Source organism: Drosophila obscura, unplaced genomic scaffold, assembly GCF_018151105.1.
Source record: "Drosophila obscura isolate BZ-5 IFL unplaced genomic scaffold, ASM1815110v1 contig_194, whole genome shotgun sequence".
NCBI classification, from domain to species: domain Eukaryota; kingdom Metazoa; phylum Arthropoda; class Insecta; order Diptera; family Drosophilidae; genus Drosophila; species Drosophila obscura.
This window is the reverse complement of record NW_024542783.1, coordinates 436,437-463,808: the sequence shown is the minus strand read 5'-3', so window position 1 is coordinate 463,808 and position 27,372 is coordinate 436,437. Positions and strand designations below refer to the sequence as shown.

The following is a 27,372-nucleotide window of genomic DNA, read 5'->3' as shown; positions in this document are numbered from 1 at the left end:
ATTTTTCAACTGTAATATGAATTTAATGTATTCTAAAGTATCGCTAAAAACCATACTATACTCAAACGCCAGGCTAGAAAGTATTAGCTCATATGAGCTGGGCCCCATAAGGCTCAGCCTAGCATGCCCAATGCTATATTTTCCATGATTTTATGTGGTAATCGGATTTCTGTGAATGCAAAACATATTCTTTTGAGTCTCTTACCATATAATACAACTTTACTATCATCAGTCAAAAGTATTTTATTTCACTGTGACACAGGCCATTCCACATGCGTTTTTCAAACTGAAGTCGTGCACCCATGTACTCTCAGACCCAAACGCGGAGCTTTCTGGGACTTCTTGCATTTAAATAATAATGGTCGGCGATGGTCGAAGGGAAGACCAGGCCTTAAATATCCTCAAAAATTATGAAAAAAAATTGTAATCGCTCTGTCAGTGATGTGACAGTTCGTAGACGGTTGATTTGTAAGAGCGATTACAATTTTTTTAATAATTTTTGAGGATATTTAAGGCCTGGTCTTCCCTTCGACCATCGCCGACCATCCTCTAAAAAATGTTTTTCGAATACAAAATCGATTTTCAGTCTACTTCTTATAGTTAATTAATTAAGCACAATAGTGAGAGTGCAACTTAGTTTTCAATCCTATTATACCTCCTGCCTTAAGTTTTTAGTTTAACTTTTAGGTCTCCTCTTCTGGACGGAGCAATGATTTCTTCAACGCTTCAAAATCAAAAGTACCGCAATGTCCAAAACTTTCTTTTATCAAATAATTCGATATCTGAAATGAGCTTGCGCATAGTGACTTATTTAAATTAATTTACTTTGTTTTTTCATTTTTAAAAATAAATTTAACCCAGCACTACTATTTCATTGAACAGCAGATATCATGGGTAGTTGTCTAAAGTCATGAAAAACAAGAAGATAGAATGCAAATGTAACGGGGTTTCTTCGAGTTTCTAATGCTTACATTCCAGGCTTTCCATAAAGGTATCACTTGTTCAATTTGAAGTACTAGAAATATCTCAAAAGAGTTTTGAAAGTAGTGAGGTGCGGCACTACTATTTCATTGAACACAACTGTACATATGTATGTAGGCACTATGCCATATCTTCAATTATTCCAAAAGACCATTTAGTATGACTCTGAAAGTCCACGAAGACTTTCTCGTTGGCCGACACCGCATATTTTCAACTTTTTCCAAAAAGATCACTGATTTACCTTAAAGGGGTATTTAGCGGTTTAACGGTTTAGCGTTCCAGCGTGAAACAAGCAGACCAAGAGAGACTGACCAAAAACGTATGCTAGAAAAAAGCTTTGCATGACCAGACCTTCTTATTAGTGTCCTTTTCATTGCCAGCAAAAGAAATAGCCACTACCCGCTTTCCAATCTTTGTTTTGTTCATTATAAGAGAATTGTTTTTATAGATCACGCCTGTTAAATTCCAATTAGATGATTTCCACTAAGCGTTAACAAAAAATTTGAGAAGCGGGTATGTTACAGTCGAATTTCAACTAGTGTTTTAACTTAATTTATTTTAAATACGATAATTTCTATACAATACATTTTTAAAACAGTTTATAAATTTTTTGTTTATCAAAAGTGATCTATTATGGAATTGAATAGGCGAATGTAGTCCGAGAGGACAGGAAAAAAAACTTGTCAAAAAAATATTCCTTTGACTGTCTAGTTTTGAATGTAAGTCCTCTGCAAATACATACATTTTAATATTAATGTGTATCAGTCTTCTACTTAGGCATTATTTATTAAAAGCTAGCGAAGTAGAGTATTAGACTCATGACAATATTGATTTTTGTGTAAAACTTATACTGTCTAATATCTTTAAACCATACTTGTACCTCACCTTTCTGCTTGCACACATTCCAAAAATTTTCCCGAAATGCGGTGAAGACGTACTTCAGTAAGTAATATCAATTAATTTTCTTTGGACAAAGGTCGAGTATATCGTAGGATAAGTTGAACACAAAAACTACATAAAATGATTAATTGGATGCTTTAATTATATTATACATACATAAGTCGTGTAAACATTATTTAGATTCAGATAACACGTATAAATTGTTACAGTGCAACTACAAGGAATGACAGTAGAAAGTTCCTTGATGTTTTGAAATCTTGTACAAATCGGCTAAATCGGTCATAGTTTTAGTATGTTCTGTTCAATGTGAGCGTCAATAGATTTATATAAATATTTTAATAAATAATTACGTAAAAATGTTATCATATTTTAATCATTTATCCTAATTCCCACTTGTTTGGTTTTATTTTCATTATTAATCATTAAATGGGTTTTCTTCTTATACACACAATGGTTAAAAAAATCTAAAACTTTTACATTAACGTCTCAAAGCATTAACGTCCATTCAATTTAAGTGGAAAAATAAACCTAATGAATCTTGGCAAACTTATGTTTAAGTAATATTCATTGCTTCGGATCTTTATCTGTATTCTGAAAGAAAAATGTATTAAGTTATTAAACAAAATTATCCCGTATGCAATGATATTAAATATAAGCGGGACTTACTCTTGTCATATCCTTAGATGTGCATAGACCAGTACGAAAGCGAACGTCGATTTTCATTGGTTCAGTACTGAAGTCTCGATCACGATTTTTTAACTTGCCTTTAATGGCACTGTTTTGTTGATGTTCATTTTTCCTGTTTTTCGAATAATTTTGAATTCCAAACTCGTTTTCTCTTTCAAATTCAACGCTTTCTCTATCTTTTAAGTGATAACCACCACTAAAAGTTTTCTGTAAGTCAAAGCCACGACGATATTCAGTGTGGTTGATGTGAAAGCCCCCGCTTCCTGTGGCACCTCTATTAACTGCATTACGGAAACCAGCTCCTCCAGCGATGAAATGTTTTTGTGACATGATACTGCCGCGGTTATCGCGTTCCTTTTCTTTATCATCACAGTTTCGGTTAAAACTGCGACTTAATGTTGATTTTACATGATTATTGCCATCGGGAACATGAATTGGCGGACGTTTTGAAGAGACTTCTTCTTCTTGTTTCTTTTCGTAATGAAAAAAATCATCGAAAATGGACGTAGAATGGTTGTAGCAGTGCAGTATTTGTAACACCTCAATGCCCTTTTCGTTTGGCACTTCCTGGGTATCTCTTGAGTTCGTCACTGACTTATTGTCATTATTTTCCAGACGGATGTGACGGAGTTTCCCATTAGGTACATCTTTTACATATATCCATTTTACCTTAAATTTTCCCTTCCATTTGTCTTGAGACCAAACGCTAGATGTAGAATTGTAGTCTACTGGAGTCATCATCTGTGCCATCCCACAAAAGTGACCAGACCCATTCACAGAAAAGAAGAGCAAAATATTTCCACCTTCTTTATGTCTTTCTTTGAAAGCATCATCCAATCGCTTGTTTCCATGATCAGTAGAGCACCAAATTTCGTACTTTATACTACGGTGGATATCATCTTCAGAATACGATTTGATGACAAAAAAACTAAACAAAGAAAATTAAATAGTCTTGAGCTATACTATACATTTTAAGTGTGATTTTCATTTCTAATGGGACTTTTGGATGACGAAAAAATTTTTAAATGAGTTGTTAATTGAAAGTAGTACATATATTTTATACGAGGGTTGTCCCAGAATTAGCCGACAGCACAAAAAGAAAATTCAAAAGGGGAAATACAAACTATTAAAAGCTTAAGTTTGAAGTTTAGTGCCTTTACCTTACGAATTTTTTTTTTATTGTTTGATTTTAATAGATAACGTTGATTTGCAAAAATACGTGATTCAATACTTTCATTGAAAGGTTTTAGTACAACCAAAACTAAAACCGAGCTGGATTCTACCTTAAGTGATTTGGCAGAGTTTAGGCCAGGTTGTTCGAGCTGTGAAGATAAACATCGTAATGGGCGACCAAATGAGGTGACTACATAAAAAATAGTGACCACAAGAAGGAACGTGTGAGTCGTTTCTGGTGACGCGACTCTACTTATACCCGTACTCAGTCAGTATATACATTTTTGAGCTTATAATTTTTTAGAATTTTAAAATTAAAAAAAAAATATTTTAATTTTACATTATTTTGCTACATCTGTTATCTACATCTACATATAATATGTATATTCTACATCTAACATGTAGATTATACATGTACCAATTAGTACACTGAACGCGGCAGAGTGTGCGAGCGAGAAAGAGAATGAGTAGCGTCACTGGCAGTGGGAGGCGGAGGAAGCAACTGAAAATGAATTTCTTCATTCTGGCTATAATTATAATCCGATCTGATTCAGATTCGGCAATCTGGTAGATATGGGTATTCTCTACGATACTGCGCTTTTAGTTTTATCGTATCTTTAAAATTGTGCCTGCCACAGATTTTCGTTCTTTGAGTGGGCCGGAAGGGGGCGGGGCGAAATTTTGAATCACACTTGTAGCAGTGTGATATCACATGAGTCTGGAAACCAAATTTGGTTACCCTAACTCTTTTAGTTAGGACGGACGGACGGACAGACAGACATGTCTATATCGACTCGGCTATTGATGCAAATCAAGAATATATATACTTTATGGGGTCGGAAACGTTTCCTTCTCTGCGTTACACACATCCACTTTTACCACAAATCTAATATACCCCTTAACTCTTTTTTGAGTACGGGTATAAAAATTAAAAAAATTTTATAGAGTGATTGGCGTTTGAAAGTTTGTGAATTAGCTGAATGTGCAGGCATTTCAAAAAATGCTGTACATCGCATATTGACCGAAAAATCGAACATAGGAACGATGGAAGCTGCGTTTGCTCACAATCGTCCACAATACAAGGGTGCCGACATGAAAATCCATGAATTAGGCTACGAATTGCTTCCTCAACCACCATATTCTATGGATTTAGTCTCTAGTGACTGTTTCTTGTTTACAAACCTGTAGAATTGGCTCGGTGGCAAGAGATTTCAGTCCAATAATGAAGTCATCTAAAAAAAATGCCTATTTTGGAGACCTTGACCAAAGAAAATATAAGTATAAGATGCGTAACGCTGATACATTTCAATTGCCATAAGCAAGCCAATTTTTCGGCACGCGACGAAATTCGCGCCATCTCACTCGCACAAATTTGAGAGCGTACGAATCTTAAAATAGAATCCGCTTGCATGTGTGAGTACACACAGAACCAGCAACTGCGTATGTGTGCGTACTTGTGCTAAGCGGACGATTTTCGAGACCGAAACCTTTTTATGAGTTGAGAAACGAAATTATTTACCGGCGTTGAATACGTCGCACGCTGAATACCCTAATGACAATTATTCCAATGTGAAGTCATGTATTAAATATATTATGTATTTTTATATATGTATATCCGCTCATTATTATCGAATATACCATGTTAAAAGAAATTTTCATTGGGGGGATATACAATATAAGAGTTTTTTAATATTGGGGTGGTATGCGTCTTGCAAAATTAACTTACACTTATAAAGTGAAGGGTATATTTCGACAGCGCTGTAAAAAACGTATGCATGTGCACACATACAGTCGTCGCGACGACTCGGCTCGGCTGTTGCATCGGCAAAGAACCAACTTCGTGTGCCTTCTTATGCTGTATGCATACAAGAAAGGGACTGGCTCTAGAGCGCTCTCTCTCTCTCTCTACAAAATTTCAAGAGAGCCTGGAGCCAGCTCTAGAGCCAGCATGCAAAATTCCGTGTGCAAAAATTTCGTATGGTGCTATGTATCTTATTCTTATATTTTCTTTGCCTTGACAAATCCTAATTTTTGGAAAGGATACAAAAATGGGAAAAAATCGGATAAAAGCATTAAGAATCTTACATTGAAAAAAAAAAAAAATTGTGCTCTAATGGCTATTTCTGGGACAGCTCTCGTCAGTCGAATGCCCAAGCAAGAGCCGACTGTCCACACAAACCATTTCAGTGAAGTGGAAAAAAAACTAGTCCATCCATTTTTTATTTTTTTTTACCTTCAACAGATAATAATTATTCTGAAAGTTTAACATGGAAAAATCTCTGGCGACATAAGGTATATGTATACAGGATGCTCCAAATTTTAAAGTAAGAATTTCGGGAAAAAATAACGCAAAAAATTATGAAATTTGAAAGCTTAATATCTTCCAGGCGTTAAGCTGCAGATACAAAGTGTCTGGGTACGATTTATAGTTGCATTTGTCAGCTTTTCATAACTGCAAAGTTCTATGCAACCAGATATAAGATACTTAAGTTATGTGAAAAATAAAAGCACTAATTTCAGGTAAAATTAGTTTTGAGTCGTTTTGGTCAAACGGCTGCAAAATGAACGTTTATCCATAGATTTTAATGAGCAATACCTTAAACGAGGCCTAATTAATGCGTCTATCTAAAACCAACGAGAAGGAACGTGTGAGTCGCTTCTGGGGACGCGACTCTACTTATACCCGTACTCAGTCCGTATATACATTTTTGAGCATGATTTTTTAGAATTTTAGAATTTAAAAAAAATTTTACATTTTACATTTTTTTGCTACATTTGTTATCTACATCTCATCTACAATGTCTATTATACATCTAACATGTAGATTGTACATGTACCATTTAGATTCTACATCTCCTCCGCTAGGGGTTGCTCGCGCACTGAACGCGGCAGAGTGTGCGAGCGAGAAGGAAAATGAGTTGCGTTGTCTGGAACGGGAGGGGGAGGGGAAGCAACTGAAAATTAATTTCTTCATTCTGGCTATAATTATGATCCGATCTAGTTCAGATTCAGCAATCTGGTAGATATGGGCATTCTCTACGATACTACGTTTTTAGTTTTATCGTATCTTTAAAAATGTGCCTGCCACAGATTTTCGTCCTTTGTGTGGGCGGAAGGGGGCGGGGCGAAATTTTGAAATACACTTGTAGCAGTGTGATATCACATGAGTCTGGAAACCAAATTTGGTTTCTCTAGCTCTTATAGTCTCTGAGATCCAGGCGATCACCACAAATCTAATATACCCCTTAACTCTTTTTTGAGTACGGGTATAAAAATGTTGGCCAAGAATTATTTACCCCTTAACTCTTTTTTGAGTACGGGTATAAAAATGTTGGCCAAGAATTATTTTTATACCCGTACTCAAAAAAGAGTTAAGGGGTATATTAGATTTGTGGTAAAAGTGGATGTGTGCAACGCAGAGAAGGAAACGTTTCCGACCCCATAAAGTATATATATTCTTGATCAGCATCAATAGCCGAGTCTATATAGCCATGTCTGTCTGTCCGTCTGTCCGCCTTGATGAGCGCCTGGATCTCAGAGACTATAAGAGCTAGAGAAACCAAATTTGGTTTCCAGACTCATGTGATATCACACTGCTACAAGTGTATTTCAAAATTTCGCCCCGCCCCCTTCCGCCCACACAAAGGACGAAAATCTGTGGCAGGCACATTTTTAAAGATACGATAAAACTAAAAACGCAGTATCGTAGAGAATGCCCATATCTACCAGATTGCCGAATCTGAATTAGATCGGATCATAATTATAGCCAGAATGAAGAAATTCATTTTCAGTTGCTTCCCCTCCCCCTCCCGTTCCAGACAACGCAACTCATTTTCCTTCTCGCTCGCACACTCTGCCGCGTTCAGTGCGCGAGCAACACCTAGCGGAGGAGATGTAGAATCTAATTGGAACATGTACAGTCTACATGTTAGATGCAGAATATACATTGTATATGTAGATAGCATATGTAGCAAAAAAATGTAAAATGTAAAATTTTTTTTTTAATTCTAAAATTCTAAAAAATCATGTTCAAAAATGTATATACTGACTGAGTACGGGTATAAGTAGAGTCGCGTCCCCAGAAGCGACTCACACGTTCCTTCTCGTTCTTTCTACTTTTCCCGAGTTTTTAAAGTCAAAATTTCGAGAGAGAAACAAAAAAAAAAAAACAATACCGCAAAAAATGATTAAATTTGAATTGGAAAGCTTAATATGTTTCAGGCGTTAAGCTGCAGATACAAAGGGTCTGGGTCGGATTTATAGCTGCACTTGTCAACTTTTCAGAGCTGCAAAGTTCTATGCAACCAGATATAAGATACTTAAGTTATGTGAAAAATAGAAGCATTACCTCTGAAAAAAACCATGAAAAAAAAAAAACCAGATAATAAAAATTCGTTAAAAAATGATACCTTAAAAAAAAAAATAAAGTACTACAAAAATTTTTAAATCACGAAATCTATCAGAAAAAGTCGTTTTGGTTCACAGCCTAAAGTTCAATTTTTTCGAGTAGTGTAATGAGCCAACACAACTGAACGACTATTTTTAATAAAAAGCGTCGATATCATCGCGTTCTTTCGGTGTAAATTGACTCATGGTTAAAATTGTACTGAATCGACCTTTCCAACAATGGTCTACTTAAATCAATCGGTTCACAAATGTCAAAAATTATTCAATTTTAGCATGGACTAATAAAATTTGAGCACACACTCCTCGTCACTTGAATAGGACCCCTATAAAATTAAAATTAAATTTATTTTTTAAATTAAAATTAAATTAAATTTTAAAACTAAAGTTTATTGAATTATTGTAATTTAACCAAAAAAAGGATTTAGTTCGAATGCTTAAAGTATTTCTAAAAAAATTATTAACAAACGAGAAGGAACGTGTGAGTCGCTTCTGGGGACGCGACTCTACTTATACCCGTACTCAGTCAATATATACATTTTTGAGCTTATAATTTTTTAGAATTTTAAAACTTACAAAAAAATATTTTAATTTTACATTATTTTGCTACATCTGTTATCTACATCTACATATAATATGTATATTCTACATCTAACATGTAGATTATACATGTACCAATTAGATTCTACATCTCCTCCGCTAGGTGTTGCTCGCGCACTGAACGCGGCAGAGTGTGCGAGCGAGAAAGAGAATGAGTAGCGTCACTGGCAGTGGGAGGCGGAGGAAGCAACTGAAAATGAATTTCTTCATTCTGGCTATAATTATAATCCGATCTGATTCAGACTCGGCAATCTGGTAGATATGGGCATTCTCTACGATACTGCGCTTTCAATTTTATCGTATCTTCAAAAATGTGCCGGCCACAGATTTTCGTCCTTTGTGGGGGCGGGGCGAAATTTTGAAATACACTTGTAGCAGTGTGATATCATATGAGTCTGGAAACAAAATTTGGTTGCCCTAGCTCATATAGTCTCTGAAATCTAGCCAACAAACAAGACGGACAGACGGATAGACAGACATGGCTATATCGACTCGGCTATTAATGCTGAACATTCTCTGCTATGCACACATCCACTTTTACCACAAATATAATATACCCCTTAACTGTTCGAGTACGTGTATAAAAAGCGACAACGAACAAGAGTTTTTATTATTTTGCTTTTTCTGCCACATCCTCGGAAATGCGCATTTGGAGTAGTTCAGTGAATGTTTGGCTCAGTAAAAAGGGCGTTGCGTTATAGCTATAGTCTAGCTATTCTTCGGAATTTAGAATAATATCTGTTTGTTCAAATACGTACAATTTAAAAAACATTTATAAATTCTTATGTGTTTTGTAGTTTTAATTTGAAAGGTTTAAAACAAAGCCAAGTTAAAATATTTAAGATAACTTAAAAGTTCCTGAAAATAGCCAAATGTCCTTATTATTTATCACATGACTGTATGACCCCATATATTACCATTGTACTCGAACAAAAAATTAAATTAAAAAAAAACCTGAACCATTTTATTTTAATGATATTATATTTTTTGAGTTTCTTATATTCCGTTTACTTAAATATAATAAATGGATTTGAAAAGACATTTGGCTCTGAATGGGTTAATGAAGATAATTTAAAAAACTAAATTCTTTTTGAAATTTTTTGAAACAGAAGTCAGCCCGTTATTAGAAAGTTGTCAAAAGAAGTTATAAAAAGAGGTCACAAAAAAATGTTAAAATTGTGTAACGTTTGACCCTTGCGCATCGAAGTCAAAATAGTCAAAAGCCATTTCGGCTAAGTTGGGAAAAATTTTCGGTGTTTAATTCCGAAAAAAATACTCAAAAAAAAAAAACCGTTCATTAACCGAGAATTATAAAGAACTTACATACGTGAAAAAACTAACGGACATGGTTTTTTTGTCATACAATATCAGTTTCATTTTTTTTCATAAAAAATGTTACAGTTAAAAGTTTTTAATTTACATACCTATGCTCAAATTTGTCGGTCGGATATGATCCATTTTTAGGGAAATTTCAAAATTTCCCTTTGCCGATATTAAACTTTTTAAATGTGAAACTTGGAAATTCCCTTAAAAAAGACAAATAGTTTTTGAATGTAAATTCTTTATAATTCGTGGACTTTCAACTTGTTTTTTTGTTTTGTTTAGCATAGGTTTGTTAACTAAACAAATTTCCACCTTTTTCTTTGTACATATGGACAGGACAATTCACCAGTCAAAAAATCATGAATAGTCAATAAAAACTGATTTTCATATAATTTTGTTCATTTTCCAAATGGACATATACAGCCATGATCCAGTTATCGCAAATCGCAAAATGTTGCGTTTTGATAGTCAAATCATAAAAAAAGGGCTCCCGTTTACGTAAATCGCATGTTTTGAAATTTGAAATCGGTTGCTAATGAACTCGCTATTTCAAAACGAATTGCACATTGCACCTAAATACATATCAGCGCGAAAAAATATAAATAAACTCTGTTTTAAGTTTATACTTATATAACACTACTCGAAAAAATTGAACATTTTCTTTCCGCTGTGGACCAAAATGACTTTTCCTGATAGATTTCGGGATTTAACAATTGTTGTAGTACTTTGTTTTTTTATGGTTTAATTTTTTTTTAAAGAAATTATAAAATCTGTTATTTTTGTCATGGTTTTTTTTTTTCAGTGGTAGTGCTTCTATTTTTCACTTAAAAATCTTATATCTCGTGGCATAGAACTCTGCAGTTCTGAAAAGCTGACAAATGCAGCTATAAGTCCGAGCCAGACACTTAAATATTTAAATAATTTATTTCTAAAGGCCCCCAATTTTATATCACCAAAATAAACATAAACAACAAAAAGTGCGGATTCCCGATAAATTATCGATATTAATATCTGCCAGTTGTAAAAATGTCGTCTGTTCTTAAACCACCGATTTTTTTTTTATTTTGGGTATCATATATTGCGATTGCCAAAACGATGGCATATTAAACTTAAATATTTCCATTTCTAAAATGGAAGATAGGTTTCTTTTCGAAGTCTCTCTATTGAACTACATATCTAAAAGAATTAACGCAAACGCAATTTTGCCTCGAAACCCACTTCTGTTTTATGTACCGAAACGTCAGGTCATAGTTGAGCTATATCTTTTAGACCGTACGCTCGATTATTACCAATATTGGTGAATAAAGGGCTACCAATCCTCAACGAGGGAGAAATGGGAAAATGGTTTACGGGAAGCAGAAGATCACACCTCCGACGCACAAAACGGCGAGTTCCAAGCCACCACCAACGCCATCTGTATAGAAGACTACGGTGGAACCGACTGGTCGAGAGCCAAGGTTCAAGCGGCAGAGGACGGATGACTCCACTAAACCTTCCGAGCCTAGGATGGCGATACCAGAGGACATTCTGGCCAGCCTAGGATCGCTGCCTGAGCTGCAGGTAGCCATCATCGACTGAATGTATACTGCAAGACCACAAGCAGACTCGTACGTGATACGGTGGACGCACTTAACTAGATCACCGAATACTCGGCGGCGCCTTCTACGAAGACCTGGACAGCCTGGCAAAAATGGCTCTAGAGAAACTGGTGCTCTTTATAGAGGTCTCGGGATGGTTCGCGAAACCTCCCTAGGCACCGGAAAATATCCCGTGACGAGTGTGGGCATCACAATGGGCAGACTTGCCTCCGATTGATCTCGACTTCGGTCGGCCAGCCCCATAGACCTAACCTAACCTAACCTCCGATACCATTTGAAATGCGCGGAAATGACCGCAGGTTGGATTTTCAAGCATTGCTTGTAAGATTCATTTTCCTTTTGTTTTTTTTTTTAATTTTTTCTTCTTGATTAAATCTATTTTCCATTCAGAGATATAAATAAACCTTTAGTAACAAAAATTATTATTTTTATTTAATTTAAAAATGTGGCAATCGTCTTGGTATCATCCAGTTCAGAGATATTCGATCAAACTATTGTGACTTAAAGAAAGGTAATTGGTTTACTACAACACCCCGCGTTGAAAATTAAGGGAAAACTTGAGTTTATGGTTACCAGTGTCCCAAAATACCCCGACCTCCCCTAATCTTTTTTCCAAATTTTTTCTTTTTAATTTTTTTTTCACTATTTTGTCGTACGATTGTTACGTAACGCCAGAATGGAACTGCTTTTATTTACATATACTCGTGTATTATTTATCTCGAAGATAGATCTATCTGTAGATAGAGGTATACCAATTTTTGTACAGACTCCTGTGATATCACTGTTGACGCCACTTAACATATTGTTTAGTCTTTTAAACATTTTGTACTTTCTATATAAACCTGTTAATGAATTTGAATTTTGCGTTAACTACATTCTGAAAATTAACATTATCGCAATCGATAGTATCGATAAGAAATAAATGAACAGTTATGATGACTAGAATAAGTTTTGTCGAATAAACTGAACGACCAAGAACCGATATAGAGTGGATTGAGGAATATCAGGAATTGCTGACAAAATCCATTGTAAAACTGTTTAACATTGGCTCGATCAAGTGTGTTTCGAAATATAGCCACACCCCCACCGCTCACACAAATAACGAAAATCTGTGGCATCCAAAATTTTAAAGATACGAGAAAACCGAAATCGCAGAATTATAGGATACATATTTAAGGCCTGTCTCCAGCACCGTTGAAAATTCCTGCTAGGAATTTACTAGTTATTCCGTGAGGGTGTGGAACATAGCTAAAACAGGGTTGATGAATCAGCTGTGTTTTGTAAACAGTGCCAACTGTAAAATTCTGCTAATATTAAAAAAGGAAAAAAGTGCACTCTGATGATGAAGTGATTGTGTTGGTGGCGGCATATATTGTTGCAAAACAAAACAGAATAATTTTCATCTTTCTTTTTGGTTTTGCAGACAGTTTTTGCCTACATCTTGCACCACTTACTTCAGGAATAATTGTTGAATATATGGGTGTCAGCTGTTCTCTCAGTCCACATACGGTCCCGAAAGGCAACTATCGATATAAATCTGTGGATTCCGCTCGTGTTGCTGGATACCACACTCCAGGAAAACGTTAACGAAAAATTCCTGCCACAGATTTTTTTATATGGAGTTTGACAGGAATTTTTCGATTCCGCGGTGCTGGATACTATGCTTTACCAGATTTCCGAATCTGGATCACATCGGCACATTATAGTCAGAATACAAAAACATCTATTTGCAGTGTCTTCACTACTTCTTTCACTTCCACTTCTACACCTTTGTCTTTAAGAACAGCGACACCAAACGACAGACAGAGAGAGCCACATGGCAGTCAACGACTGCGATCCCAGCTCTGGCGTCTTACGTCTAATCTATACTATACATTTATAGACAAAAATCAGTCTGTAAGCGGCTATCTTCGCAACGCGTGCACCAAATTGCATGCTGTTTTTTTTTTTTAATGATAGCCAGTGAATGTGGCATGGTTTGCACAAACAAATTTGTACTTTTCTATAAATAGGTTCCTCAAGAATTAAAAATTAGACAAAAAATCGGATCATAATTATAGCCAGAATGAAGAAATTAATTTTCAGTTGCTTCCCTGTCATCTTTAAGCAAGAGAACTCTCTCATTCTCTTTCTCGCTCCCACACTCCGGCTCGTTTTGTACGCGAGCGCCCTCTAGAGGAGGAGATGGAGATTATAAATGGTACATATATAATCTACATGTTAAATGTAGAATATACACTGTAGATGTAGATAACAGATGTAGCAAAAAAAATGTAAAATGTAAATTTTTTTTTTTTAATTTTAAAATTCTAAAAAATCATAAGTCCAAAAATGTATATATTGACTGAGTACGGGTATAAGTAGAGTCGCGTCCACAGAAGCGACTCAAGACTCTTCTTAATTTTCTCTATCGAACAAGTTGCCGACCAAACAGGCGACCACTTGATTTAAAACGACTCGTTGTGAAAACTTTTGTTGCTTTTGGCTCGCTTTAAAACGCATATCGTCGATTACTGTTTTTTTCGGGCTCACATTCATATATTCATGTTTCGTAATTTCAAAACCGTCAAAAAAGAGGCTCGTGTCGATTTTTGTAAGAAAACTATACAAAATTACGAACGTGGTTGTTCAAAAGCTGTTTATGAAGATGTTTATGTTGTGCGAATTCCAACGCACCAACGCAACGCACCTTTTTTACCACGGATCATATAAAATTTTACTAATGATTGTCATACTAATGCCCAAGGATACCTCAATCTGACAGTATGTGATATACCGATCTTGCATGATTGAATTCGCGATACCGGTATTTTACATTGGCAATAAATGGTGATTTATCAATAAAAAAAATAAACTACGCTGCTTGAAACATTTATGGCTTAAAAGTCCACATCTAATCTGGTAGAAAATCATGACACAGAAATGTTCCCCAGGACCTTAGGGTCCTATTCAGGCTAAAAGAGCTAGGAATTGATTTTAAACACAGAGTTTCTTGGTGAAAGATTCTTAGAAATCTTTGTAGTTTCCGATTCTGGTGGACTCTTATCAAGTTTTTTTTTGTCCTATACAAATTGACCCGCCCTAATATAGTAACCTACTACTAAATATAGCCATAGAGACGTTTTTTGTGGTGAATGTCAATAATGCTTTATCCCACGAGAAACATTTTTCTTGACGGCCAACTACTTATGCAATATTTAATGAATCTGGGTATCTGGGTAGCGACGGAAGTACTGACGACGGTTTACCAGATTTTCGAAATAGCAATCAATGCATGGTGTTTTATCAACAAAAGCTGAATAATATCGAAAATCGTAGAAAATTATAAGCCGAAAATTTGCATGTGTTTCCCAAAGGTGAATTTTGCGATTGCACTACTCAACAAAATCGAACTTTTTTTTCATCAAGGACTCAAACTGACTTTTTCTGATAGATATGGGACTTTAAAATTTTTTAAGAAGAATTATCGAAGTCTGGTATTTTTTGGTATTTCAAATCTGCAAAGCAAACGAAAAAGGGTTGTAAATTTGGAACCTGATCGCGATCCCAATTGGCAGTTCCAAATGGTATTTTTGTTAAGTTTTTGCATTTTTTAGATTTGGTTAACGATTTTTAGCTCCAAAGTTTCTCCGTAAATTTTAATGAGCAATACCTTAAACGACGCCTAATTAATGCACCTATACACAAACAAATAAAAAACACAGAATATAATTTTCGACTTTTCCTGAGTTTTTAAAGTCAAAATTTCGTAAAAAATACCGCAAAAAAATCATCATATTTGCATTTCAATGCTTTATGTTTCCCAGACAGTAAGCTGAAATCACAAAAAGTTTGGGTTTAACTTCTAGCTGTTTTAATTATCTTTTCAAAACAGCAAAACAACCAGACGTAAGATACTAGAGTTATGTGAAACAAAGAAGCGCTACCTCTGAAAAGCTTTAAAAAAATACCGTTTTCAAAAATTCTTCAGAAAAAAGTTCGGTAATAAAAAAAAAAAAAATTATCATCAAACCATTTCTAAGCCCCAAATCTTTAAGAAAAAGTTGGGTTTGTTCTGAGCATGAATTGGCCAAATAATGCCAAGCTTTGAAATAGAAGTGGCGATTTGGATCGGCTCATAATAAAAATAACCAAGGCTACATAAATAAAACGCAACCCTCGTATTTTTTTGAAAATTCAAATATAAAATGGTAGAACCTCAATGCCAAATAATATACAAAAACTACGACTATTATAAAATACGAAAAATGTCTCAATGAGATCAACCTCTATCCAAATCGTACTTACTTGATTGAATTTGATCTACTGCAAAACTGTTTAGTCTATAATGTGTATGGAGGTCGTCCTTTTATGCGAACCATATAAAGCGATACTAGGAAACGGTACAAGTAATAAGACGTAGAAGTCATCTTAGCTATAGGAACTCCACCACAGGAGTTCAACAAGTTCAACGACGGCTTTGTCTAAGCGAGGAGCAGAGGGGTCACATTAAAGCAGGGCTGCCCATTCGTGTTTGTAATTTCACCGAGCATAGGAAACCAATGCCTGTATCTATACACATCACCAGGCATACCGAAAGCCAACACACAGCCAACACTCGACCTACCCTCCTTACACCATCGCAGAATTTGCAATCTTAGGCTTGTAGACTCCCAAACTCCTCTCCTTCTTCAGTTCCTTCTAGACCAACCCGAACTTTCCTGCCTATCCGTTTACCCTTCTGCAGATCTAACTTCGCGCAGCACGAACCTTTCCGTGTTCTTTGCAATAATTACAATTCCTTTTACAATACAATATCTCCTCAACTATCCCTTGATACGATTGTACGTAACGTTTACCTTCACTTTAACCTAGCAAATTTTTAAAACCTTTCTTTTCTTCTCCTATTATATTTTTTCTTTAATTATGTATATTCCTATTATAGTTCATAGTTAGCAGATAATTGTTAAGTAATTAAATTGGAAAAAAAAAATTGAAAAAAAAAAAAAAATAATTCTATTCGGAAATTTGGTAGATTCGGTCATTCTCTACGATACTAAGTGTTTAGTTTTATCGTATCTTTAAAATTGTGGCTGCCACAGATTTTCGTTCTTTGTGGAAGAGGAAGAGGGCGGAGCGAAATTTTGAAATACACTTGTAACAGTGTGATATCATATGAGTCTGGAAACAAAATTTGGTTGCTCTTGGTCTTATAGTCTCTGAGAACTAGGCGCTCATCAGGACGGGCATATCGACTCGGCTATTGATGCTGATCAAGAATTTATACCTCTGAATCAACGCTATCGTAAACGTTTCTTGCGGTGAAGCCTCCATGGGGACAGCGGGAAACTTTAATGCAGGGGTGCCCAAATTCAGCTTACGGCAGAGCACTCACAAATACGAATAAGGAAACAGTGCGAACTCGAAGAAAAGACAACAAAAAAATCATAACAAAAGTCGGGTTAACACCAATCAGAGAAGAGACAAAACTGGTTTTGCTGGACGGATCGCATACACACAAAGTTATTTGCATGTGTTGAGCTTTCGGTATGCTGGTACACAGCACAAACTGTCAATGCATACAAAAATTGGTTTCCTATGCTGGGGGCAATTACAACGAGAAGAAACGTGTGAGTCGCTTCTCGGGACGCGACTCTACTTATAGCCGTACTCAGTCAGTATATACATTTTTGAGCTTATAATTTTTTAGCATTTTAAAATTTAAAAAAAAATTTTATTTTTTTTTTGCTACATCTGTTATCTACATCTACAATGTATATTTTACATCTAAGATGTAGATTATAGATGTAGCATTCATATTCTACATCTCCTCCGCTAGGGGTTGTTCACGCACTGAACGCGCAGAGTGTGCGAGCGAGAAAGAGAATCAGTAGCGTCAGCAGCGCTGGAGAAGGAGAGGGAACCAACAGAAAATTCATTTCTTCATTCTGGCTATAATTATGATCCGATCTGATTCAGATTCGGCAGTCTGGTAGATATGGGTATTCTCTACGATACTGCGTTTTATTTTAGTTTTATCGTATCTTTAAAATTGTGCCTGCCACAGATTTTCGTCCTTTGAGGGGGCGGGGCGAAATTTTGAAATACACTTGTAGCAGTGTGATATTACATGAGTCCAGAAACAAAATTTGGTTGCTCTAACTCTTATAGTCTCTTAGATCTAGGCGCTCATCAAGACGGACGGACGGACAGACGGACATGGCTATATCGACTCGGCTATTGATGTTGATCAAGAATATATATACTTTATGGGGTCGGAAACGTTTCCTTCTCTGCGTTACACACACCCACTTTTACCACAAATACAATAACTTAACTCTTTTTTGAGTACGGGTATAAAAACAAAAGGGCTCGCAGGGCAATGAGCATCGCTGCTTTAATGCATGAGCGTAGGGGTGTGCAGCAGTGAGCAGTAAGAGTAACGCTAGAGTAATCTGTCTGCTGGAAATCTAACTAAGTTTCCTCAGTTTTTCAAGAAAAATATCGCAAAAACAACATACACACTAAGTTTCTCAGCCTTTTAGCCAAACAGTAGTCTTAATTATTAGCTTTTCATTAGCTTTCCAGAATTCAAAAGTTTTTGAAAACAAGGTATAACATACTCCAAAAAACAGCATTTAGCTGTTATGACAGGGACTCCGCGGCTCTACTCTTACACCCGATACTCAGTATATATGTAATCTTATGATAAATGACCTACATATGTATGTATATGTAGCCAATATATTTTATCCGTAATTATACGTAAGCGACAAAAATGGATCGGAGCCGATGAATGCCGCATGCTCGCTCTCTCCTCCGCTGTTCGTGAAAAGGGAAAACTTGATTGTTAAATGCTAAAACTCCTTTTAATAAAAATTTCCCTGTGCAGACCTGTCGCTAACATGAACAGTAGAGGTTTTACATTTTAAATTGATTTCGAAAGTAAGACGCACATACACTTATGGACAAAATAATAGCTGTGCGCTTTTTTTTTTTTTTTTCAACTTTTAATTTCTAGTTCTTATCTTCTCTAATCTCAACAAATCAAAGTTTTTTCAAATCTTAAATTAATTGTCTTTAAAGAAGAAGGAAACTATCCTTTTTTAAAATGGTCACACTGTTTCGGTGGGAATTGGGGGAATTCTCGGATTTAATTAGTTTTCGGGATTGGCTAATAGCCATATGACATTAGACTTTTCTAACTGACTAGCTGGACTTATGGGAAATGTCTGGAGTCAGAGCGAGAGAACTATGCGTCAAGCTGGCTGTCCAGTTGAGCTCGAAAATTTATCGAAAAATTTTACTCTGCGGATACAATTTTACTGGCTTGGTGGCTATGTTTAGCTGGAAAACATCATTTTGTATCAAGTAGTGCCTTAGTTGTTTGACTGAACAATAATGTTCCATTCTGTCTCTCATGCTATCCCTCTCTACGCAGAAAAATTGTCTAAGTCTAATGTCATATGGCTATTAGACGGCGAATTCGGCTAGTCAATAAAATAGGTGTATGAAGCAAAACATTAAAATGCAGTTTATCAAGATAGCTATTGGTTTCAGAAGGTAAGGTATTAGAAATATATAACTAAATTGGGACTTAACAGTCATTAAAATTGTAATAGATGGGACGAGGGCGTCAATGCAGTGCGGAGGAGAGAAGGCTCATTCGAGCCTGCCAGGTTAATGAAACGATCTCAAAACTTCGTAACCAATGCCTTAAAACCGGAAAAAATAGGTGAAACTCGGGGTCAACTAGAAAATCATCATTTAAAACCGACGATCGCATGGTTCAGTTGTTTAATGGTTTAGTTGGTCAAGTCTTCCAGGACGATTGCCAACGAAGTTGGGAATATTGTGTCATCACGGACCGTTCGGCGACGATTGGCAATAGAAAACCTACCTAGGTAGGATTGCTCGCAGGGTTCCTTTGCTTCGTTCGGCAAATTTACAGATGAGGAAAGAATTTGCACTAGATCGTATAACCTGTTGCGGACCGGAGGGTGAGAAAAAATGGCTTAATATCCTCTGAAGTGACGAAACCAAGATCAATTTATTTGGAAATGATGCCAAAAGGAATGTTCGTCGTCCGAAAGGCAAAGAATTTGATCTCACACATGTAAAACTGTGAAACATGGAGGTGGTAGCCTAATGGTATGGTGCTGCTTTTCATGGTATGGTGTTGGTCCGATTCATCGTATTGACGGAATATGGGACAGATTCGTATACAAAGATCTATTGGATACGGTGATGCTACCATATGCCGAGGATAATATGCCACTTTTATGGAAGTTCCAGCAGGATAATGACCGAAGGATTGGTTCTGAGAGCAACGTGTGGATGTTCTTGGGTGGCCAAGTCAATCCCCGGACCTAAATCCACCTAAATCGAGAATCTCTGGGGTGAACTCAAAAGAGAGGTCGAAAAGACTTCTTGACAAAATAAAAATCAACTTTGGGATATTGTCCAAAGAGGAGGTACAACATTCCAATTGGAACTTGTCGCAAGTTAATATCCTCCATGCTCCAGACGAATTGAGAAATCCCTACAAAATAATGGCGGATATACCGAGTATATCCAGACACTCAATTTAATATAAAACAAGACCTAAAATAGTGAAATATCGATTTAGTTTAAACATTTATCTTCGTACACCTATTATTGTGTCCAGCCAAAATTGACGGATTTAAGGAAATATTTAATTTTCTTGTAAATTAAAGGGTTTGTGAAACTGTTTTTACTTTTTCTTTAAAGACAATTAATTTAAGATTTGAAAAAACTTTGATTTGTTGAGATTAGAGAAGATATGAACTAGAAATTAAAAGTTGAAAAAGAAAAAAAAAGCACACCTATTATTTTGTCCATAAGTGTATAAATTAACTGATTAACAATTAAATCATTGCAGAACTGGAATAAGATTTAGTACAGAAAACCTGGCTCCTAATTTTTGTATTTTAACAAAACAATTACAAAAATCGGACAACATTTCAGCTGTCGCCAGAATTTTATATAAAAAAGTTTCCCTTCGATATACTGTGGGGCGTGGCGAAATTATGAACATTTTGGTTACTCTTCTTCCTATTTTCACTGATAACTAGGCGTCAAACAAGATGGACAGACAGACCTAGCTATATCGACTCAGCTATTCATGCTAATCAAAAATATATGTATATACCTTATGGGGTCAGAAACGTTTCCTTTAGGGGTTTACACACATCCAAATTTACTACTAAACTAATATATCCCTATACTCTTTGAGTATACATATTCTATTGTTAAATAACAGTTATTAAACGCAATAAATAACCGATAAACCGCTGGCACATGGAGTATGTCAGACAAAAAGTAATAAACACGCAGGCAGTTCTCTATCGGATGATTTCAAACATTGGTGGTGGACCCAAAAAAATGGTGGCGCCTATTCCTTGCGATTTACGACATCGACATACTCATTGTGGACACAATAAGGCTGTATCGTAGTTTTTTCCTGAACAATATAGAAAAGAAAGAATTCTGGACAATTTTTTTTCTTTTAAATCTGACTAAAATATGGTAACTCTTAAAAAAAATGTAAGAAAAATTTTGTTTAAAATATTTTCGTCATCTAAAAAGTCCATTTTCATCTGAAAAGTTAAAAACTATTATGTTTAATTGGGTTAGTTACCGTGCTGTTGTGGCTTTGTTCAAGTCCATTAGTTTTGGATTGTAATTGTTTTTGTCTTTTAATTCTTCCAAGAGTAATTGTGGATCAACAGGTATGTCTTCAGTTGCAGGCAGTTCTATTGGTCGAGAACTGTTTTGATCCAGATTTTTACACTTTGATATAATTTCAATTCTGCCTGTACGGTCAGTAGTCCGAATTGTAGGATTAACACATTCGGTTCGTCGAATAGATGCTCCGATGGTTCCCAAGTGACCTGATTGAGGACCTACTGGCTGATGAACGGGATGTGTTCCCAAATGTTTGGGAAAGTTTGGGGATACTTTTATTCTGCTGGAATTACTTATATTACCCAAACTTTTGTTCTCGTAATTATGCAAATTTTCCGTGTCTTTATGAGCCTTTTCAGATCGTGCCCCTAGAGGAGGCTCTGTGATGGCTGATTTTAAAAAGTCAGCGTTAAAATCAGAATAAACCAAATCAATCGGTGATGGTGCTGGTACAGGCGGTGGCTTATTATTTGGTAAGTCCCATATATTAACATCTAAATTATGTTTTCCTGGTACCATTGGTGGAGGTGGCATACCAGGACCCTTTTTCTTATGATTGGAAGTAGTCGATGCAGCCTGTGTATGTATTTCAGTTATACTTGCATCAAATAGCTATTATGAAATACTTACTCTGGATGACAGTTTAGCCGGCTGGGATGCAATAGAAGCCCAGGTTGTCTTTTTTGGTGCTGCCACAGCTCCATGAAATTCTGCTCCATCGCATGTGCGGTTATCAATTTGTGTTGACCGGTATTCACTTTCATTACGATTTGGCTAAAAAAAAAAAAAAGTTATATTTGTACATATATGTATGTGTATATACATGTGAGCATTTTCATGGGAAAGTTCACCGAGTCCAACAAATTAAATGTCAATAATAGCACATATGGGCATTTCTCAGAAGTCGAATGGGACAGTCGTACGCATTGCAAGGTAGAAAGATAAAAAAAAAAATTTCAAAATTTTATAATACGTTTTTTGACTAACCCTATAAGTGGTGCTAAGGTCGATTTTGGAAAACTATTCGTTTTCGAGATTTTGTCAAAAAACCAAGCCATTCGCACGGGACAAGTGGTTTTAGCGGCGATCAATTCAGCTGAGGCAATATGTTGATGCGAATTTCCTCACATGTTGTGCACTGACGAAAATTCGTTTTTTTTTTTAGATAGTTTAATATGTTACAAAGATTTTGTGCAATAAATTTTCACAAGAATTTTAATTTTTATATAAGATAATAGTACATAGTAGAAAACACGACTAAAAGCAAAAAAAAAAAAAATAATACCGAAAAAGTGAAGTTTTGCTTATTTGAATAGGTTTTCACATCAAAGTTAATGAATTTATGTCAATTGGGTAAACTAGTTATCGATCATTAAATTTATACTATAATATCGCAACAGAATTATATGGAAATGTGATTTTATAGACATTGCATTTTTGGGCCTCGGTGGACCTCGTCAGAGAAATGCCCATATAATTCTGTCGCGTAATTATTATCGGAATTGATTAAAAGTTTACTAATTTAACCAATTGACATATCATTTCATTAACTTTTATTGAAAACCCGATTTAAATCAGCGAAATATAATGGATTGCTTTATATCGATAGCTGATATATCGATTAAAATTTGCACTAAATCGCGAAGAAAAAGAAAACAAAACAACGCCAAATTAATAGCAAAAATAGAAGGAACGTGTGAATCGCTTCTATGACCGCGAGTCTACTTTATACTCGTACTCGTCAATATATTAATACTAGGGGGCAGGCCCCTGCTCACTCGCTTCGCTCATTCGCCAGCCCCAAGTCTTCTATATCATTTTAAAGATCTTTTTTAAAAAGTTTTTTTTTTTTGTATTTGAATCTTTGTATTTGAATTGTATTTTTGGACGTTGAAATGCAATGACTGCACCATCAAGTGGCCCATGCGACACCAAGCGGAGCCTGTTACGCGCGGAACCCAGGCAGAAACGCAGCCCTTCCTCCCGCCCAACCGACCGAGGGGCGCAGCCGCATGACGCGCGACGGGTGTTACCGAACCGATCACGAGCATGCAGGAAAGATAGGTGTTAGGCTAAAATTCGAGGAAAATTAGAGCTAAACACAACCCAAAGAGCTAAACATGCAAAGATAGCTAAAAAATTGTACTAATTATTAAATTATTATTAAATAAAAATTGTTCCTAAAGGAACAAACCCAAATTTTTCTTAAAGACTTAGGGCTTAGACATGGTTTGATGATACTTTTTCTTGTTTCTGTGGCAGAAATTTTTTTTTTAAGAATTTTTTCAATCTGTTATAAAAAAATAATGCTTTAAAAAAAATTAAAGTCCCATATCTATCAGAAAAAGTCGGTTTAGATCCTTGAGGAAAAAAAGTTGGATTTTGTCGAGTAGTGTTACGGGAAATGTATGTATTAGTATTAGTGATTTAAGAAGAGGAAGGGAATTAGCGGTGGATTTTATAGGGTAGAGGGAATTGAAGTCCGAGCATAGGACCCTAAATGGTTCGTGCAAGGAATAATTTGATCTACAAAGCGGAAGGAACAAATTAATAAAGTTTCTAGTAGATCTAATAGGAATCGTAAAGGTTATGCGGCTCAACAAGTCAGGGCTATCTACGTCACCCTTGATCAGGTTGTGCATAAAAATCACCCCAAGCCTTTTTCTACGACTAAGGTTGGAAGGTTTATTAAAAGCAATCTACGAGGGTAAGATGGCAGTCTCACACTTCACATCAGCATTTTGAATTTGAAACACAGTCATATCGCTGCCTTTATTCACATACTTGCAAATATATTTGATAGATGGCACTGAACTGCAGAACGATTGTCAATATCAACGTTTAATTTATTACAAAATTCAGAATCTCATTAACACATTAAGCGCCGAGTGTCATTAAAACAAAAAATTTTTAAATCCATTGTTTTTATTTAGTTAACAGGAACATAATGAACACAAAAAATATAATATCATTAAAAAAATGAATTCGGTTTTTTTTAAAATTATATTTTTTATTCGGCTACAATGGCAAAATATGGGGGCCGTACCGTTATGTGATAAATAATACGGATATTTGGCAATTTTAAGGAATTTTTAAATGATCCTTAATTTTTTAACTTGACTTATTTTTAAACTTTTCAAATTAAAAGTACAAAATCCAGGTGTAAGGATTAAACACATAATAAAAAATGTTTTTGAAATTTAATAGTTTTAGGGCTATGCGTATATGAACAAACAAATATTTTTCTTTCTAAATTAAAAAAAACGAGAAGGAACGTGCGAGTCGCTTCTGGGGACGCGACTCTACTTATACCCGTACTTAGTCAGTATATACATTTTAGAGCATATGATTTTTTAGAAGTTTAGAATTACAAAAAAAAAATTTTTTTGCTGCATCTGTTATCTACATCTACATATATTATGTATATTCTACATCTAACATGTAGATTAAACATGTACCATTTAGATTCTACATCTCCTCCGCTAGGGGTTGCTCGCGCACTGAACGCGGCAGAGTGTGCGAGCGGGAAGGAAAATGAGTTGCATGGTCGTCGGCAGGAGGGGGCAGGGGAAGCAAATGAAAATTAATTTCTTCATTCTGGCTATAATTATGATCCGATCTGATTCAGATTCGGCAGTCTGGTAGATATAGGCATTATCTACGATACTGCGTTTTTAGTTTTATTGTATCTTTAAAAATGTGCCTGCCACAGATGTTCGTCCTTTGTGTGGGCGGAAGGGGGCGGGGCGAAATTTTGAAATACACTTGTAGCAGTGTGATATCACATGAGTCTGGAAACCAAATTTGGTTACCCTAACTCTTGTAGTCTCTGAGATCCAGGCGCTCAACAAGACGGACGGACTGACGGACTGACGGACGGACGGACGGACGGACGGACGGACGGACAGACAGACATGGCTATATCGACTCGGCTATTGATGCTGATCAAGAATGGGGTCGGAAACGTTTCCTTCTCTGCGTTACACACATTCACTTTTACCACAAATCTAATATACCCCTTAACTCTTTTTTGAGTACGGGTATAAAAATTGTCCAATTAATTTTATAGAGCCAAACATTCATCGAAGTACTAAAAATGTGCAAAACGATTATGTTTAGAGGAGGATACCAAATGTATCACCTGGTTTTACAATAAAACTTCACGAACAGATTATTATACAAATATGTTTATTCATTTTCGATTAGGTCGATTAGGCGACAATGTGTCAGGTACGAGTGCTACGTCCAGACTGTCTTAAGGGCAGGCGAATTGCCCGTGCCCTAATACAAGCGAGAAAAAGATAGATGAAGAGAGCGATAGCGAATGCGAAAAAACGGTTGAAACGGCTATTACAGTAAGGGGGCGAGTGTAGATGCATGTCGATTACAATTAGGTACAGTAAGCAGTGCAAATAACGAACAAATAACAGGAATTAATTTAAGGCTGCACCACTGACTAAAAATAGTAAATAATGCTCGGCTGGGAGACCAAACAGATTAGTCTAGTTAAAGTAACGACTATTTGAAAGTTGACGTTTTTTTGTACTCCCTTGGGTACAATAGCTAGGCATGGGTTAAAGACTTAAATTATTGCTTAATGAATAATTCCAATAATTCATTGTGATGATTAAGTAGTTTGTCCACCTCTACAACTATGCGCCTAACTATTGCCAAAGTGAGGTTATGGTAACCGCAACGTGCATCTACGCGATTGGTGAGTGCGCGATTTATGTCCTCACCACCCATGAAGAGTATTTGTAAAAACGCATGTGCTTTGATTGGCATTAGCAGCAAAGAGCCTACTTTGTGGTACACTTGTTCACTGTTCAATGGTTCCGGTGGTGTCTCAATTTTAGGTAGTTCTACTTTTCCTTATGCGAAAAACATACCACTTGACTCATGTTTATACTTGACAATGGGGACATGCCTTTCCATAGCAATCAACATTTTTTGAAGTGCGGAATATTCAATATCTTGCTCGTGTGCGCGTAATAAAAAAGAGTTAAGGGGTATATTAGATTTGTGGTAAAAGTGGATGTGTGCAACGCAGAGAAGGAAACGTTTCCGAACCCATAAAGTATATATATTCTTGATCAGCCTCAATAGCCGAGTCGATATGTCCGTCTGTCCGTCCGTCCGTCTTGATGAGCGCATGGATCTGATCTCAGACTATAAAAGCTAGAGCAACCAAATTTTGTTCCCAGACTCATGTGATATCACACTGCTACAAGTGTATTCCAAAATTGCGCCCCGTCCCCTTCCGACACCACAAAGGACGAAAATCTGTGGCAGGCACAATTTTAAAGATACGATAAAACTAAAAGCGCAGTATCGAAGAAAATGCCCATATCTACCAGATATCCGAATCTGAATTAGATCGGATCATAATTATAGCCAGAATGAAAAAATTAATTTTCTGTTGCTTCCGCCGCCCCCTCCTGCAAGAAACCAACCACTCATTCTCTTTCTCGCTCGCACACTCTGCCGCGTTCAGTGCGCGAACAACCCCTAGCGGAGGAGATGTAGAATATGAATGCTACATCTATAATCTACATGTTAGATGTAAAATATACATTGTAGATGTAGATAACAGATGTAGCAAAAAAAAGTGAAATGTAAAATTTTTTTTTTAATTTTAAAATTCTAAAAAATTTTAGTCTCAAAAATGTATGTACTGACTGAGTACGGGTATAAGTAGAGTCGCGTCCCCAGAAGCGACTCACACGTTCCTTCTCGTTTTTATACCCGTACTCAAAAAAAGAGTTAAGGGGTATATTAGATTTGTGGTAAAAGTGGATGTGTGTAACGCAGAGAAGGAAACGTTTCCGACCCCATAAAGTATATATATTCTTGATCAGCATCAATAGCCGAGTCGATATAGCCATGTCTGTCTGTCCGTCTGTCTGTCCGTCTGTCCGTCCGTCCGTCCGTCCGTCCGTCTTGATGAGCGCCTAGATCTCAGAGACTATAAGAGCTAGAGCAACCAAATTTTGTTTCCAGACTCATGTAATAAAACACT

At 36.0% G+C, this 27,372-nt stretch overlaps 1 protein-coding gene across 3 annotated transcripts in view; it reads right to left on the bottom strand.

Annotated features, from left to right (window-relative positions):
- The window catches only part of LOC111076623 (YTH domain-containing family protein), a 70,241-nt gene that overhangs the window by 17,504 nt on the left and 25,365 nt on the right, over positions 1-27,372 (bottom strand). For 2 of the 3 annotated variants that reach the window (XM_022370479.2, XM_022370478.2), the window contains 4 exons: positions 21,984-22,127; positions 21,307-21,929; positions 2,548-3,496; positions 1,994-2,472 (listed from right to left, as the gene is read on the bottom strand). In XM_022370479.2, the coding sequence (XP_022226171.2) occupies positions 2,446-2,472; positions 2,548-3,496; positions 21,307-21,929; positions 21,984-22,127 (1,743 nt within the window). In that variant the 3' untranslated portion in view covers positions 1,994-2,445. Of the gene's footprint in view, positions 1-1,993; positions 2,473-2,547; positions 3,497-21,306; positions 21,930-21,983; positions 22,128-27,372 lie in introns of those variants that run through there. The other variant, XM_041593708.1, reaches the window with a different exon arrangement.